Source organism: Talpa europaea (genome assembly GCF_964194135.1).
Source record: "Talpa europaea genome assembly, chromosome: 16".
Lineage (NCBI taxonomy): Eukaryota > Metazoa > Chordata > Mammalia > Eulipotyphla > Talpidae > Talpa > Talpa europaea.
Window position 1 is genome coordinate 10,546,702 of NC_140084.1, and position 18,895 is coordinate 10,565,596.

Below are 18,895 nucleotides of genomic sequence, written 5' to 3' on the forward strand. Positions count from 1 at the left end.
GAAAGTTGCCATAAAAGAGGACCAGAAGGGAGGGAAGTGCAGAACCCTGCTCCCCTCCCCCGCCCACAGAGACGGCACTCTCCGACCGGCAGAGAGGAGGGAAACAACAAACCAAAACGGCCAACAAGAAAAACGGACGCAGCAAGTGGGACTGTGAGTGGAAAGGAACTATTGCAGCCACCACACCCCGTGAACGGGAGCTGAGGCGAACCCTGCAGGATTCGCCGCGGCGGGGAGCGAACGGCTCCGGGCGCCATTAGAGAAGAACAAAGACCCCGGGAGACGCGCACACAGCCTGGGCTGCCGGTAAGCTTGCGCGGAAAGTGGCGCGCTCGGCGCGCTTGAAAAGCAAGTGCAGACCAGGATCGCGGCTGCCCAGGTCCCCGCGCCTGCGACCTAGGCTTGGGAGACGACCTAGGCTTGCGGGGAGACTCTCGGAGGTCCTCACTGAGGTGAAGGTCCCTCCCTGAGTAAGCAGGAACCAGGCGCCCAGGCATGGGAGCCCTGCAAAAGGCGCCATTCCCGCGCCACTGAACTGGGCTACAGCCCGCGTCCTGGAACTGAGGGCTTTGGAACTGAAACCTGGGGCACGAAATTAGGGGCGTGGGTTCCCCACGACGGTGGGGCACAAGGCAGACACAGCACCCCAAAGCCGTTGAGGTGTACCCTACCATCCCCGCTCTGCTCCCTGTCCCACGGGGGTGGAAAATCAGCTCCCCAAGGGCTCTAGGAGAGATCTCTGGCGCCACCTAGCGACTTGAAGCCAGCACAGGCTCCTGAAGGAGCTAGTGGCCAGCTGGGGAGTTAGCCCACACCCGGCCCCTTCCGAACAAGTAGTCTGAGCCCACAGGGAGAGCGAGCACCCACAGCCAGGGCAGACCAGGCACGCAGAAGAGTGTGCCTGACACCGTACGCGCAGGGAGTGTGTCCCACATCACCATTTTAGAACAGGGACATTTCTTCAGTAAAGACTACCTGCAGAAGGCTTCCTCAGGAGCCAGAGGTGAGCGGGGGAAGTTCGCCCACGCCAGACCCCCTCTGGCCTGCAGTCCAAGCCCAGAGGGGGAGCAGGAACCCACCGCCGGGGCAGACCAGGCGCACAGGGGAGTGTGTCCCCACATCGACATTTTAGGACAGGGACCTTTCTCCAATAAGGACTGCTTGAAACTGACAGATGACTCCTGGAGGAACCAGAGGGGAGCAGAGAAGCTCACCCAAGATGCAGGCCAGTCCCAACTACACAGTGTCCCAACGCATACGGCAAATTAGAAAACAGACAGTAGGGAGGAGAAGAACCACACGCAACCTAGCAACTCTCCAGAGAAAAAGCACACCACAAAAAGAAAACCAGCCCTCAGATTGCAACGACAGTAACTTGGAAGAACTTCTGAGCCTTCCAGAAAGAGAATTTAAAATTGCCGTGATTAAAAAACTCACAGAAGTCATAAAGGAAAACAATGATAAGGGAAAAATAATCAACGATCAGAAGAATGAAATTGAGTCCCTAAAGAGGGAAGTAAAAGAAATGCAGGAGATCAAAGAATTAGTGGAAGAACTAAAGAATTCTGGGAAAAGCAATGAAAGCAGAATTGATGAAATGGAAGAACGAATAAGTGCTCTTGAAGACACAGAAATAAAAAGAACCAAAACAGAAAAGGAAAGAGAAGTACGAAGGAAAAAGAATGAAGAAAGACTTCGGGAACTATCTGACTCCATGAGGAAAGGAAATATAAGAGTTATAGGAATACCAGAAGGAGAGGAGAGAGAAGTAGGAACAGAGAAAATATTCAAAGAGATAATTGAAGAGAACTTCCCAAATGTGAAGAAGGAGCTGAAAATTGATATACAAGAAGCAAGAAGAACACCAAACTTCCACGACGAAAGAAAAAATACAGCAAGACACATAATAGTAAAGCTCCCAAGAATCCAGGACAAGGAAAAAATAATGAAGCTGGCAAGAGGGAAGAAACAGATAACATTCAAAGGAAAGCCAATCAGGCTGACATCAGACTTCTCCGAAGAAACACTACGGGCAAGGAGAGAGTGGAGGGACATAGTCAACAGACTCCAAGAAAACAGATGCCAACCAAGAATACTCTATCCCGCAAAGCTCTCCTTCCTCTTTGAAGAAAGAATATGGACCTTCCCAGACAAAGAGAAACTCCGGAATTTCATTGCAACTAAACCCCCACTCCAAAAAATACTACAAGGAGTCCTAAAGCCAGAACCTCAGAGGGACGAATAACAATGAAAGAAGGCCAAAAAAAAAAAAAGTTATTAAAAGAATAAATAAAATCAAAGGAAAGACAAACACAATGGCAAATACAGATGTTAACATATCAATATTAACTCTAAATGTAAATGGACTAAACTCTTCAATAAAAAGACACAGAGTTGCAGCCTGGATTAAGAAACAAAACCCAACCTTTTGCTGTCTCCAGGAAACACATTTAGCTACAAAAGATAAAAATAGGCTCAAAGTTAAAGGATGGAAAACAATCCTACAAGCAAATGGACCAAAAAAGAAAGCAGGAACAGCTATACTTATATCAGATAAAAGAGATTTCAAACTCAAAAAGATAAAAAGAGACCCCAATGGTCACTACATTATGATCAAGGGGACAATACTTCAAGAAGAAATAACACTCATTAACATATACGCACCAAACGAAGGAGCACCAAAATATATCAGACAACTGTTGTCCTCTCTGAAAACAGACATCAGAGAAAACACATACGTAGTGGGAGACTTCAACACACCACTATCAACAATGGATAGATCAACAAGACAAAAAATAAGTAAAGAAACCAAAGCTCTAAATAAGGACCTAGAGCAATTGGGCTTAACAGACATCTATAGAACACTAAACCCCAAAAAAACGGAGTACACATTTTTCTCAAGCGCACACGGATCATTCTCCAGGATCGATCACATACTGGGGCACAAGACAAACATCAACAGATACACCAAGATTGAAATCCTATCAACCATCTTTTCTGACCATGAAGGCATCAAACTAGAAATAAACCATAAAAAGAAGGCAAGGAACTTTCCTACCTCATGGAGATTAAAAACCACACTACTGGAAGACCACTGGACTAATGAGGAGATCAAAGAAGAAATTAAAAAATTTTTTGAATTGAACGACAAGGAGGACACCAATATCCTAAATGTATGGGATGCAGCAAAAGCAGTAATAAGAGGAAAATATATAGCAATAGAAGCTCACATCAAGAAACAAGAAAGAACTCAAAGAAACAACCTAATCTCGAAGCTCAAAGATCTAGAAAAAGAACAACAAAAAAACCCCAAAACCAGTAGAAGAAAAGAAATAATAAAAACCAAAGCAGAAATAAATGAAATTGAAACTAAAAAAACAATCCAAAAGATCAATGAAACCAAGAGCTGGTTCTTTGAAAAAATCAATAAAATAGACAAACCCCTAGCCAGGCTCACAAAGGAAAAAAGGGAGAAAGCACAAATAAACAGGATCATCAATGAAAGAGGAGAAATCACAACGGACACAGCAGAAATCAAAAGAATAATCAGTAACTACTATGAACAGTTATATGGAAACAAGTTTAACAATCTAGAGGAGATGGACAAATTCCTACAACTCTACAATCACCCAAAGCTAGATAAAGAAGAAATAGAACACCTAAACAGACCAATTACAATTAGCGAAATTGAAATGGTAATCAAAAACCTCCCCAAAAACAAAAGCCCAGGACCTGATGGATTTACAAATGAATTCTACCAAACATTCAGAGACGAATTAGTGCCTATCCTTCACAAACTCTTCCAAAAAATTGAGAAGGAAGGGACAATACCAAACACGTTCTATGAAGCCAACATTACACTAATACCAAAGCCGAACAAGGACAATACAAAAAAGGAAAACTACAGGCCAATCTCCCTAATGAACACTGATGCAAAAATCCTCAATAAAATTTTAGCCATCAGAATCCAACAATGTATCCATAAGATAATTCACCACGACCAAGTAGGATTCATTCCAGTGGCACAAGGATGGTTTAACATCCGAAAATCAATCAACGTTATCCAACACATCAACAAAAAGAAATATAAAAACCATATGATAATAGCAATAGATGCTGAGAAAGCTTTCGACAAAGTGCAACACCCATTCATGATAAAAGCCCTTGAAATTCTTGGGATACAAGGAACATACCTCAACATCATAAAGGCCATCTATGACAAGCCAACAGCCAGTATCATTCTCAATGGTGAAAAGCTGAAAGCAATTCCATTAAGATCTGGAACAAGACAAGGATGTCCACTCTCACCACTGCTTTTCAATATAATACTGGAAGTCCTAGCCAGGGCAATAAGACAAGAGAAAGACATCCAAGGAATCCAAATAGGAAAAGAAGAAGTCAAACTATCACTATTTGCAGACGATATGATATTATACATAGAGAACCCCCAAAACTCCACAGAAAAGCTAATTCAACTCATCAATCAGTTCAGTAAAGTGGCAGGATACAAAATCAACACGCAAAAGTCAGTAGCCTTCCTATACACAAACAATAAATCTGAAGAAGAAGAAATCAAAAAAACCATCCCTTTTGTTATTGAAACAAAAAAAATCAAATATTTGGGAATAAATCTAACAAAAGAGGTAAAGGACCTATACAAAGAAAACTATAAAACATTGTTAAAAGAAATAGAAGAAGACACAAAGAAATGGAGAGACATCCCCTGCTCGTGGATTGGAAGAATAAACATTATTAAAATGGCCATCCTTCCAAAAGCAATATACAGATTCAATGCTATTCCAATCAAAATTTCAATGTCATTCTTCAAAGAAATAGAACAATTATTGATGAAATTCATATGGAATCACAAAAAACCCCGAATAGCCAAAGCTCTCCTGAAAAAAAAAGAAGGGAATGGAGGCATTACACTCCCAGACTTCAAACTATACTACAAAGCCATAATCATCAAAACTGCATGGTATTGGAACAAGAACAGACATACAGACCAATGGAATCGAATAGAAAATCCAGAAATAAACCCACAGATCTATGGTCAACTAATCTTTGACAAAGGAGCAAAGACTATGCATTGGAGCAAAGAAAGTTTGTTCAATAAATGGTGCTGGGAAAACTGGGTCGCTACATGCAAAAGAATGAAGCTTGACCACTACCTCACACCATACACAAAAATCAACTCAAAATGGATTAAAGAACTAGACATAAGACCTGAAACCATAAAATATATAGAAGGAAATATAGGCGAAACACTACGTGATTTGCACATCAAAGACATCTTTACAAACACATCACCCAAAGCAGTGATAGTGAAGGCAAAGATCAACAGCTGGGACTACATCAAATTAAAGAGCTTCTGCACAGCAAAAGAGACAATAACAAAAACAAAGAGAAACCCCACCAACTGGGAGAACATTTTTGCACCCAACACTAATGATAAAGGACTGATCACAAAAATCTGCAAAGAGCTGATGAGACTCAACAACAACAAAGAAAATAATCCAGTCAAAAAATGGGCAGAAGAGCTAAAAAGAAACTTCTCTGAAGAGGAAATGCAAATGGCCAACAGGCATATGAAAAAATGTTCAACATCACTTGCCATCAGGGAAATGCAAATCAAAACTACCATGAGATACCATCTTACACCAGTGAGAATGGCACATATTAAAAAAACTAGCAACAACAAATGCTGGCGAGGGTGTGGAGAAAAAGGAACTCTTCTACACTGTTGGTGGGAGTGCAAACTGGTCCAACCACTGTGGAGAGCTGTGTGGAGATTTCTGGACCTACTAAACATAGAGCTTCCATATGATCCAGCAATTCCACTCCTAGGTATTTACCCAAAGGACACAGAAACATCAATTCCAAAGAACACCTGCACCCCTATGTTTATAGCAGCACTGTTTACAATAGCTAAGCTTTGGAAACAACCCAAATGCCCAAAAATAGATGACTGGATCAAGAAGATGTGGTACATATATACCATGGAATATTACTCAGCATTCAAAAAAGATAAACACATGCAATTTGCAGCAACATGGATGGCGCTGGAAGGGATCATGCTCAGCGAAATAAGCCAAAAAGAAAAAGAAAAATACCGGATGGTCTCACTCATAGCAGGAATCTAGAAAACTTAAATAAGGGACCAGGAAAAGGAATAAGTATAAGAAAGTGAAAATCAAAATCATCAAAAAACTATGAACCAGAGACACTTTTAGGGGGGCGGGGGCGGGAGGGGAGGGATTGGGGTCAGAATGGGGGGGCTGCAATTGTATGGGGAATATAACAATAAAATTAAAAAAAAAATAAAAAAAAAATAAAAAAAAAATAAAAGAATACTGTTTATAGTACTTATTCCATTGGGGGTGGAGGTCCTAAATAGAGAACATTTACATAAGTGAGCTTCATTAATTTAGAGAAGCTGGAATAATTTGAGTGAGAAAATTATGTTTGGGAAAGGTTTTTAAAGCTTTTTTTTTTTTATGTCAATGTATGTATATGGTACGCCAAACAAATGGTGTGTGTGTGTGTGTGTGTGTGTAATGAAAAGTATATCAGTTATCTGTTGACTTTTCTAAAGATTGCCTCAAAACTTAGTGATTTAAAATGATAATAGGGCCTCCCCGGTGGCGCAGCGGTTGAGCGCTGGGTTGCGAAGCTGCCCGCGACCTCTGTAGCGCCGGTTCGATCCCCGGCTGCTCCCCGGCCACCGGCGGAGGGTCCCACATGGCGCGCAGACCTCTCCTGCCGCCCGCCTCTCCCCTCAGCAGTGTCCTTCAGTCCTTCTGCCTGCTCTGCTCTCCACTCTGGCTCTGGTGAATTCTCTCACCCTCCTGCGCTTCTGACTGTACCCAGCGCATGTATAAACAAACAAACAAATAAAATAAATAAATAAATAGAACATGCCTCTAAAAAAAAAAATAAATAAAATGATAATAAACATTTATCAAATTTCTGTGGAGGGGCCTCCCTGGTGCCAGGGGTTAAGGTCTCAGTGCTATTAAGCTATCGCCAGTCGCTGCAGCACGATGAGTTTGATCTAGCCAGGGAGCTGACCCACATGGTGCAGTAGACCTCTCCTCTCTTGCCCTCAGCAGTGTGTTTTGGTAGATCTGCCTGTTCTGCTCCCCACTGTCTCTGGTGAATCCTCTCACCTCTTCCCCGCACCCCAACACCTCTTGCCAGTTCTTGTATGCATAAATAAGAAAAAAATATTTAAAAAAAAATTTTCATGGCTTGTAAATCCATTGGGAATTTAGCTAGATAGGATTATAGTCACTATTAGATTCTATAGTCTTCCAAAGACTTGAGTGGATTTGGAAAATTCACTTCTAACATGTCTCACTCATGTGGCTATTGGTAGAGCCCTGGGTTCCTCACTCTGTGGACCTTCCACAGGAATGCCTCAGTGTCTTCATGACATGGCAGCTGGCTTCCTCCAGTGATTTTAGCGCTCTCTCACACACACACACTCACACTCATACTCCCACTCACACAGAGGCCTTGGGTTTTTTTAAAATAATCTAGCCTCATAAGTTACCATCAATTTTACCATTTTCTGTTTATTAGAAATGAGTCACCAGGCCACACTATATAGGTGTATTAGACTCTACCTTTTGAATAGAGGAGTATCAAAGATTTTGAGTCTCTTAAAACTATCACAGAAGTATGATTCCCTCTCACCTGTTCCTCCAACCACCCATTTACCAAATCAAGTGACAGCTGCACTATCGACAGAAGGAAAGATATTTTTGCAGTGGTCCTCTTGAAGCAAATAGCTTCACTGTCAGCTTTAAATAGTTCTCGTGTAGAGTTGTGGGGAGTAAGCTTAGTTAAATAGTGTTAATGAGGCCAGGGTCAAAAGGGCCTAAGTTCAAACCAGTTAATGTTTTTTTGTCCCTTGGATAAAAAGGTAGCAGTCATCTGCAAATGCTAGTGGATCTTGTTGGAAAAGGGAGTGCTGGGGAAAAAGATGTGTGAAAGGACTAGCTTGATAAGCATTTCTGATATAAAAGCTGTGGAAAAAGAATATTTGACTAAATATCACTGGGTAGCATGATAAGTCACAGATTAAGAGCACATTAATTGACTCCCTTATTTGTATATGAGGAAATGGAGCCTGAGGGTATGAAATGCTAGTGAAGTTGTGGGTCTGAGACTGTACAGCTCAGGTAGCACAACTCCCAAACTGAGCACTTACTTTGTACCATATTCTCTGCACACATTGTTTAAGACAATTTTGTCCAAAGACCATAAACATAAACAAAAGCAACCAGATGCATCACATAGTGTGTTTCCATTCATTCAAAGTTCAAAAACAGGCAAACTCAGCCATATTGTTTAGGGATATGTGGCAATACTACTTACTGCCTGTCTGCCAAAATCTGTTCTGTTCATTTTCTGTAATGATAGAGTTGGCGTTGGGCTCATGACCTGGCAGTCATTAGAGCAGCGCTGGAAGGCATGTTGAAAACAGCAGCGCCACCAGTAGCCTGAGTCTCCAGCAATGTTGATTCCTGGCAACCTGCAATGCCTGTCCTACCAGAGAATTAAATTTCTGTTGTATTTGATTGATTATATTCTTTTTGTTACAGTAGTTTAACCTAATATATCTAACATAGGATGCATAAGTAACAAAATTATGACGAGAACAAGGAAATGATCATTATGAAAACCAATAGTGACTGATTGACCTCTAGGGTAGAGGGAGGAGGACATGATTCCTATAAATAGAGTTTTTCCCAGTGTTTATATTATTTATAAATTGAATATAAATTGTACTACAAGGCTTAAAACAGCAATGCCTTGCCCCCAACTCTCCCACACAGAGCCCTGTTTTCCAGAGGTAAAATTTTTCAGTATTTTTTTAGGTGTTTATTACTGTATTCACCTCAAGATAGTGAAATGATCCACCTATGTTCTTCTTAATACTGAATACATGGGAAAAAAAGAAGTATAATCTGAACTTTACAGGTGGAATTTTTGAGTCAATACATATATATTTTTTAAATTTTGACAGAATATCCCTAAATTGCACAGATAGGTGAAACTAGTGCATGCTTTTATCAGTAGCGTAGCAATTTCCTTATACCCTTGTCAGCACTGGATACTATTGTTAAAAATTTAACTTTGGGGTCTCCCCTGGTGGCGCAGGCGGTTGAACGCAGCGCTGTGAAGCTATCCGCAGCCTCTGCAGCTCAGGTTCCATCCTGGCTGGTTGGCGAGAATCCCACATGGCACGGCAGACCTCTCCTGTCTCACCTGGTGTTCCCCTTAGCAGTGTACTTGTGTTGATCTGCCTGTTCTGTTCCCTGCTTCTGTCTCTGGTGAATCCTCTCACCCTCCCACACATCTGGCCTGTACCTCGGTTCTTGTATGCATAAATAAATAAATCTTTAAAAAAAAAAATTTAACTTTGCCCCAAATTGAAAAAAAAAAAAAAGAGTCCCAATTTACATCCTCACCAACACTTTTGTTTGGCTTTTAAGATAATAGCCATCTGGTGGATGAGACTCGTTTCTTACTGTGGTTTTTTTTTTTTTTAATATATATTTTTAAAGATTTATTTATACAAGAACTGGGGTACAGGCCAGATGTATGGGGGTGAGAGGATTCACTAGAGACAGAGCAGGGAACAGAACAGGCAGACTGACTGAAATACACTGCTGAGAGGAGCAGCGGGCGAGACAGGAGAGGTCTGCTTTGCCATGTGGGTTTCTCTCTGGCCGACTGGGGATCGAACTCGTGCTGCAGCGGCTGCGGATTGCTTAATAGTGTGGTGCTTAACCTCTTGCGCCACCAGGGAGGCCCTCTATGTGAATTTTAGGATTAGATTGTCAGTTTCTGTCAGGATGCAGCTGAAATTTCGATGGGGATTGCATTGAAAACCCCATTTGTAATTCAGTTTGAGTATTGCCATCTTAGTAAGCCTTCCAACCCTGGACATTAGTTGTTTTTCCATTTATTTAGGTTTTTTAAGAAGGGTAAAATGATGGAGTTTCTCAAAATATAGTTTATGGACTATCTGCATTTAAATTACCTGGATGCTTGTTAATAATACTTTCTGTGATCTATCCTTGGCCCTCTGAATTAGACTTTTTATGGGTGGATAGGTCTTAACATTCTTCAGTTTAAACTAATTTCTCAGATAATTCTTGGGCAAAAAATAATTAGCAAATCATTGAACTAAAGGAATTTCACAGTTGAGACTAAGAGGAAATGGAAGAAAACTCCAATGCCTTTGTAGCTTCGATAGAAACAATAAAGAGGAATGAGTTGGAGAATGAGAAAAGAGAAAAACTAAACTCCCCAAGGAAGGTGGAATTTAAGCTGTTGGTGAAAGGGCTGGCCTAAAATAAGAGAAGTGCCTCTCTCATATATCTAGTGTTAACATACAAAATTTTAGTAAATACTTTTAAAACTTGTAAGTATTCTAGCCCTTTCCCTCATATTGCATATGGGGAATAAACAATTTAAAGGTCAAAGAGATGCCCAAGGTTCCAGAAGCAATTAGATAGTAATATCTAGATTACAGCCCAGTTTTCTGAAATGCTGGTTTTTTTTTTTTTTATTTTTTGCATTTGCACCACATCACATGATTACTGCTCCTATCGTTTCTGTGTAGAATTATTTGTTTTTTTTCAGTTAGTGCTTTTATCAAGAACATCTCGTCTGTTGGAATGGGCTGCTTTTGTTCACTACATGTCATTCATATAAAGACTTCTAGTGGGGAGGAGGGTGCTAAAAGAAAGAGAAGCTTTTGGGGCCTCCCTGGTGGTTCAAGGGGTTAAGCACTGCACTGTGAAGCAATCCTCAGCCTCTGCAGCACGAGTTCAATCCCCGATGGCCAGGAGGCAGCCCACGTGGCGCAGCAGACCTCTCCTGTCTCGCCCGCAGCTCCCCTCAGCAGTGTACTTCAGTCGATCTGCCTGTTCTGTTCTCCGCTCTGTCTCTGGTGAATCCTCTCAACCCCCGCACTTCTGGCCTGTGCCCCAACTCTTGTACGCATAAAATAAATAAATCTTAAAAAAAAAAAAAGCTTTTGCTTGTATTTATCAACCTCTGCCACCATGATTGGTATAGTTGATTGAAATATCAGCCATAAGCTTTTCCTCATCAGGAAAAGACTTGTGGAGGATTGTGTACAGAACTAGAATACTAGTTATTAATTTCTTCCTGTTAAAATTGGTTAATAAAAATAATAGTGATGCTACTTACTCCATATATGCCTTTTGAGCTGAAAAATATGCTTAGTATTTTACATTCATTAATTTAATATTTTATAAGAGTCCTCTGAAGTTAGATACTTAAGATACAAGCTGTATAAATGAGGAAAGTCAGGTTCAGGGCGATTAACTAGTTGAAGGAAACAGGGTCAGGTTTTACACTCAAACTTGAATGTCTGACTCCCATGCCCATGATCTTACCTACATGTCATACTGTACATGAGCAGTGTGGCTGTTGGGAGAGGTTGAACAGTGGTATCCAAAATAAAGCCTTACTCTACACCAAAATTCACAGGTACCCCCATTATTTATTTATTTATTTTTAAAGATTTATTTATTTATTTATACAAGAACGGGGGAACAGGCCAGATGCACCGTGGGAGGGTGAGAGGATTCACCAGAGACAGAGCGGGGAACAGAATAGGCAGACTGATGAAATACACTGCTGAGGGGAGCAGCCGGTGGACAGGAGAGGTCTGCCTCACCATGTGGGACCCTCACTGGCTGGCAGGGATCGAACTGGCGCTGCAGAGGCTGCGGACAGCTTCACAGGGCACTCAGCCACCTGCGCCACCAGGGGAGGCCCAACCCCCATTATTTAACTTCAGTTATAGATACACATTTTAGGAGTGAGACCTCACTTTGTAACACTTATATTGCTTGGTCATTTTGCAGAATGTTGACACATAATGCTTATTTTTCCCTTTCAGTGTTCTTATACTACTTTAATGGTGGCTCTTGAAATACTGTTTTCTTTTCAGAAAAACCATGCCAGGTGGATCATCTGGATCGAATCCTTCTGTCTGGCATCTATAATGTACGCAAGGGAAAGACCCAGCTGCATAAGTGGGCTGAACGCCTAGTTGTTCTCTGTGGCACCTGCCTCATCGTTTCCTCAGTGAAGGATTGTCAAACTGGAAAGATGCACATTTTGCCTCTAGTTGGGGGAAAGGTAAGACTTACAAGTATGAATTATTCAATTATTCTTCGTTTGAGCATCTTAATTAAGAAAACACTATGGGGCCTCCCCGGTGGTGCAGTGGTTGAGTGCTGGGTTGCGAAGCTGCCCGCAGCTGGTTTGATCCCCAGCTGCGTGGTAAGGGTCCCACGTGGCGCGCGGACCTCTCCTGCCGCCCGCTGCTCCCCTCGGCAGTGTACTTTGTCAGTCTGCCTATTCTGTTCCCCACTCTGGCTCTGGTGAATTCTGTTACCCTCCCGCGCTTCTGACTGTACCCACTGCTTGTATGAATAAATAAATAAATCTTTTAAAAAAAAAAAAAGAAAGAAAACACTTCATATCCTTTTCTTAGCCTTTTTTTTTACATCTTTTCAAAGAAGTCAATATGAGCATTATTAAAGATTGCGTCATCACCAAGTTTGGTTTTTAGAGTTTTAGGTTTATTTTTTAAAATTTTAATTTTTTAATTTTTATTTTTTTTAAAGATTTATTTTATTTATTTATACAAGCACTGGGTACAGTCAGAAGTGCGGGAGGGTGAGAGAATTCACCAGAGCCAGAGTGGAGAGCAGAGCAGGGCAGGCAGACTGACGAAGTACACTGCTTAGGGGAGTAGCGGGCACGGCAGGAAAGGTCTGCACGCCATGTGGGACCCTCTCCCAGTGGCCGGAGATCGAACTGGTACTGCAGAGGCTACTGGCAGCTTCTCAACCCAGCGCTCAACCGCTGTGCCACCGGGGAGGCCCAAATTTTAATTTTTTTTAAAGATTTATTTTATTATGCATACAAGAGCTGAAGTGTAGGTGGGGGTGGGGCAAGGGGAGGCAGGAAGCAGGGGATGGTGAGAAGATTCACCAGAGATAGAGTGGAGAGCAGAACAGGCTGATTGGCTGAAATATACTGCTGAGGGGAGCAATGGGAGAGACAGGAGAGGTCTGCTGCGCCATGTAGATTAGCTCCCTGGCTGGGAATTGAACTCGTGCTGCAGTGGCTACAGATAGCTTCATAGTGCTGAGACAACCTCTTGCACCACCACGGAAGCCCATGAGAGTTTAGGTTTAATTAAAGATCCCAACTTGGGCTAATCTAAGCATGAAACAGATTTATTTATATTACAGACTCTCTGGAAGTCCAGAGGCTGCCATGCCCCAGATTCTGCTGCAGGACCTGTCTTTTGAAGACTCCCCTGCCTAGACAGAGAGTGCTGCCATTAGAGGCTATGGAACTTAGAAGTAGCTGCCAGCACCCATAACAAATAGATGTTTTCCAGTTTCTCCTTTTTTTCCATTAGACTAGAATTTGGAATCTGGGGTGGTCACTTAAGCCCCTTTGCAGCTGCTAGGGGGTTATTCCATTTCTTAAATCTACTGGAGAATTCCCCATCATGGGGAAGGCATTAAGGGGCAGATTGGTAGAGTATAATGACAGCTGACTGTAAATAGATATATTGATATCTATATGAAACTATACATAATTTTCTTTTATATATATTTTTTTAAAAGGCAGATGATTGTCTTTTTTTTCTATTTATTTATTTATTTATACAAGAACTGGGGTACAGGCCAGATTCACGGGAGGGTGAGAGGATTTACCAGAGACAGAGCAGGGAACAGAACAGGCAGACTGATGAAGCATACTACTGAGGGGAGCAGTGGGCGAGACAGGTCCCACCATGTAGGACCCTCGCTGGCCGGCCAGGATTGAACTGGCGCTGCAGAGGCTGTGGACAGCTTCACAGCACTGTGTTCTACCGCCAGCACCACAAGGGAGGCCCCTAGATTGTTATTTAAAATCCCACTGCTGGGACCTACCTGGTGGTGCAAGGGGTTAAAACACAGCACTATGAAGCAATCAGTAGCTACTGCAGCACAAGTTCAATCCCCAGCCAGGGAGGTAACCCACATGGCACAGCCAACCTGACTGTGCTGACTCGCCTGCTGCTCCCCTCAGCAGTGTATTTCAGTAGATCCACCTGTTCTGCTCCCCACTCTGTCTCTGGTGAATCCTCTCACCCCTTACATTTCTGGCCTGCACCCCAGCTCTTGTATGCATAAATAAATAAATCTTACAAAATAAAATAAAATCCCACTACTAACTACTTTATAAGAGACAAACTTAAATCATTAAAGAGAAAGTTGAATATGAAATGATGAAAAAATAGTAGCCAAAAGAAAATTGATGTGGTTCCATTAATAAGTGAAACATTTATATAAAAGTTTAAAATGCAACAGAGGATTTATATTTTGGCTGTTATACCCTTTACTAAAGTAGATATACAGATGGCAGATAGACATGAAAATTTTCTGAATGTCATTAATCATTAAGGATATACAAATTAAAGTCACATATCTCTAGAGTGACAAAAATTAAAAGATTGATGAATACCAAGTCTGGCAAAGACATGGAGCAACAGGAATATCTTTTGCTTTTTTGACAGATTTTTTGGTAGTGGCTCTGTTTTTCTCCCCTCTTTAGGTAGAAGAAGTGAAGCGACGGCAGTACTCACTTGCATTCAGCTCTGCGGGAGCCCAAGCTCAGACCTATCATGTCAGCTTTGAGAGTTTGGCTGAGTACCAGAGATGGCAACGACAGGCATCCAAGGTGATAAGCTGTCACACATCCTGCTGTGGAGATAAGCATCTAGAATCCCAATAGAAAAGCATTTTGAAATTGTACTTACTCTCAAGAGAGTGAATTATAATTTTTGTGCATATTAATCTAGATCTTTCTGAGTCTGTAATTAATGAAATCAAAATTCCTCCAGGTTCCTAACTTGCTATTTATATTTGCATAATACCAAATACTTTCAAAAGTGTTTGCAAATGCATTTCCCCTTAGACCATCTCTGTGAGGAAGGTAGAACTTTTTTTTTCTTTTTATTGAGGTAATACCAGGTTCCAGGTATACAGTTTTTACCTTCAGCAACTGCACATATATATATCATACTATATCCACCACCAGCTGGCCTCTTCTACCTATTTCCTCCCCTTCTGTTTTCTCTGGCAACCATCATTCTGTTGTCAGGGTCCAAGTGTTTATTTTTGTTTTATTTGTTCAACTGCTTTTTTTACTCCACAAATGAGTGAAATCACAGTGTTTCTCTTATTCCCTCTGACTGACTTCACTTAGCATAATCTCTTCCAGTTCTATCATGTTGCAAATGGCAAGATTTCATCCTCATTTATGACTGAGTAGTATTCCATTGTGTTTATAACTACGTCTTTCTTCATTCATCCATAGCAAGGTAGAGCTTTATTTTTTTTATTTTTTTTAAATAATAAATTTTATTTTTATATTCCCCATACATTTGCAAACCCCCCCCATTCTGACCCCAATCCCTCCCCTCCCGCCCCCCACTCCCCAAAAACTGTCTCTGGTTCATAGTTGTTTGTTGATTTTGATTTTCACTTTCTTATAGTTATTCATTTTCCTGGTCCCTTATTTAAGTTCTCTAGATTCCTGCTATGAGTGAGCCCATCAGGTATTTTTCTTTTTCTTTCTGGCTTATTAAGATAGAGCTTTAAAGGAATCAAGATATAATGAGATTTAGCCCTTGAAGGATTTGAGACACGAGGTTTACATGCCTTTCCTGGAGTGTATTCCAGGAGAGATGGGTCCTTATCTGGCTTGTGACCTAGTTCTTCGCCGTTACATGTTTAGCACAGCCTTGATGTACCTCCTAAATTTAAATTTATTGTTGGGACAAGATCTTACAGTGCTATCACAAACCTTATTCCTGTTACTTCTATATGCTGAAAATAATTAACCTTTCAGCATAATTTCTTGCTAAAGATGAAATGCTCTAAAATTATATTTGAAATTTCAAAATTTTCTTATCCTTCTAGCCATCTTTGCAGAATGTTAGCACTTTTTTTTTTTTTTTGGTGTAGAGCTAAATAGCTGTATAAGGCATTGTTTCAGTATAATGACATGTCATCATAGCATGAATGACTTTTCCAGTGATATTTTGTTTGGATTTTCAGACCCATTTTCATAACCATGTTTTGGTAGCATACTATAACAGAGATATAAACCTTGTTTTGGTTTTATTGAATTTTCTGTAGTTATATTATGGTGGCAATAAAAATCTCTAAATAAAACTTATTTCAATTTTAAGTAGTTATTCCATTCTCCTGCCCTTATAAAGAGAAGTCACTATTTTTTGAGCACCCATTTGCATGCTATGTACTTGGTTATTTAATTTTATCCTTACACCAAATGAAAGATGTGCACTAGTAAGTTGCAGACCCCATGTGTCTATAAGAGACCTTATCTTTGCTATCACAGTGGCCTCCAAAGCTTTATTTACAGTCATTTTGAATTATCTAAGCATTGCTTCTTATATGAAATTATGATGTTAACTTTCTGTATTTTTTTTCTTTTTCTTATAGATACAGCTTATACCTTTGCGCTTTTAAGCAGCTTATTGTTTTAGGAGAAAGTAAAAATTAACTGGTGTTTATAAATGAATAATTGGATCTCATTGTCTTTTGTTCCTTTCTTATGTTGTTAATCAATGTCTTTTTGTATAAATGCCATTCTTCCAATGCTCAGTGAGAAAGATGTAGTATAAAGCTCCTTGGCTTTTCTCTTTAACCTTCAGGTGGTGTCTCAGCGAATGAGCTCCGTTGATCTCTCCTGTTACAGCCTTGAGGAGGTTCCTGAGCATCTTTTCTATAGTCAAGATATCACCTACCTCAACTTGCGACACAACTTCATGCAATCAGAAAGACCAGGGGGCCTTGACACTCTCTACAAGTATGTGGAGAATAGGTTCCTGACTAACTTATTAAAACTGAATAATAGTCAGTATCTTAGTGGTTTGTGCCTGTGAGTAAGCATGTTTACCATCATATGTATTCCAAAATTTCCCATCATTTTGCTGAATAAGTAAAGTTTTTTATTCACAATTTCTCACTACTCTTCTCCCTTCATAAAACTGAAAATAAATGTAAATGTTTTGTTAGGAATATAACAATGAGCTGTCATTGATTTGGGTGATATTTTTATGTCATTTACAATAATGAATGCTCATCATGGGTAAATTGAGAGATTTAGATACATGGAAGTTTTTTAATCAAAAGTGTCAAATGACTTAAAGAAAATAGGCCTAATTTCAGTAATTCCATTTGTAGATTAAGATTTTTATCTTTCCTTTGTACCTATTACTGCCAACCCTAAAGTCTCTTGTTAGCTATGAAACCCCCCTCTTTATTCCACTGCCACGGGACGGTGACCCATATATCTCTATTTCCTTTGTTAGAATACATTCCCCACTTCCATCCTCCACCCATCCTGTCTCCCTCCTCTCTTTAAAAATGGATAGAGGGCTTCCCTGGTGGCTCAAGGGGTTAAAACGCAGCACCATGAAGCTCCCAGCAGCCACTGCAGGAAGAGTTCAATCCCGGGCCAGAGAACTGATCCACATGGTGAAGCCGACCTCTCCGGTCTCATCCGCTGCTCTCCTCAGCAGTGTCTTTCAGTCAATCTGCCTGCTTTGTGCCCCACTTTTTCTCTGGTGAGTCCTCACCCCCTTTACCTCTGGCCTGTACCCCAGTTCTTGTATGCATAAAATAAATCTTAAAAAAAAAGAGGTGAATAAGTATATGGTGTAACTAATTGTCTAGGCTTCTGGAGGGAAGGGAAAAATTGGAAATAAAAACATTCAAAGTACATGGTGATTAAAAAGAATAAACAGTGAAATGACATTTTTCATATTTCCTTAACTAATATTTCTAGAATAATTTGCAGAAAGCATAATGATTTTTATTTTGTTTAATATGTTTTGGAAGGTTTTCCAAGTATAATCCTGTACATAATAGGGTGATAACTATTTTAATTATATAGGTATGTAAATGAAGACACATTATACATTCTAGGAAGTCGATTTCCAGAATCTCCCTCTGAGTTGCTATGAAAGTAGGATTAATGTAGTTTCAGGAATGGACTAGGAATTCTGAAGTCAAGGCACCAAGGCAATGGAACAACTAGTAATTAAGTTTAGGACTATTGGCAATCAAAAATTGAGAATCTGGAAGAGTAACATTAGAGTGAAATACCAAAAATTCACCTAGAATCAACTGATAAAGATCATTATAGTAGAGAATACTAGCTTTTCCTTACTGTCTTGCATTAGTTTATAATGGAGTATAATATGCATAAGTAGTCTTACTAGAGTGACTCCAGTGGATCCAATTTATTGATCATACTAGCTCTGGGTAAGCCAGTATAGAAGCACTAAAAATTAATCTTTGGTACTGAATATCAGATAACATTACAGTAAAATTCCATATTTTATATATATATATTTTTAAAAAGATTTGTTTTATTTATTTATGCATACAAGAACTGGGGTGGAGGCCAAAGGTGTGGGGGTGGGGGGGGCGGTGTTGAGGATTCACCAGACAGAGTGGGGAGCAGAACAGGAGCATCTATTGAAATGCACTGCTGAGGGGAGGAGAGGTCTGTCGTGCTGTGTGGGTCACCCCCCTGGCCAAGGATAGAACTCATGCTGCAGTGGCTGGTGATAGCTTGATAGTGCTGATACTTAAACCCTGTGCCACCCAGGGACGTCCCTCGCATACATATTTTAAAGCTTTAATTGGCACATTCATTCAAATGACTTTTGTGTCAACATAATTTCAATATGAAAAGAAAAGTTGCTTAGAATGGGATTTGATCTGCATGTTTGAGTTGC

General features: G+C 40.5%; 1 protein-coding gene across 2 annotated transcripts in view; it reads left to right on the forward strand.

Annotated features, from left to right (window-relative positions):
• PHLPP2 (PH domain and leucine rich repeat protein phosphatase 2) overlaps positions 1 to 18,895 on the forward strand; it is a gene marked incomplete at both ends in the record, with an annotated part of 64,710 nt that overhangs the window by 20,795 nt on the left and 25,020 nt on the right. For both annotated transcript variants that reach the window (XM_084256903.1, XM_084256904.1), the window contains 3 exons: positions 12,002 to 12,192; positions 14,674 to 14,799; positions 16,802 to 16,956. In XM_084256903.1, coding sequence (XP_084113029.1) covers positions 12,002 to 12,192; positions 14,674 to 14,799; positions 16,802 to 16,956 — 472 coding nt within the window. The remainder of the gene's footprint in view (positions 1 to 12,001; positions 12,193 to 14,673; positions 14,800 to 16,801; positions 16,957 to 18,895) is intronic.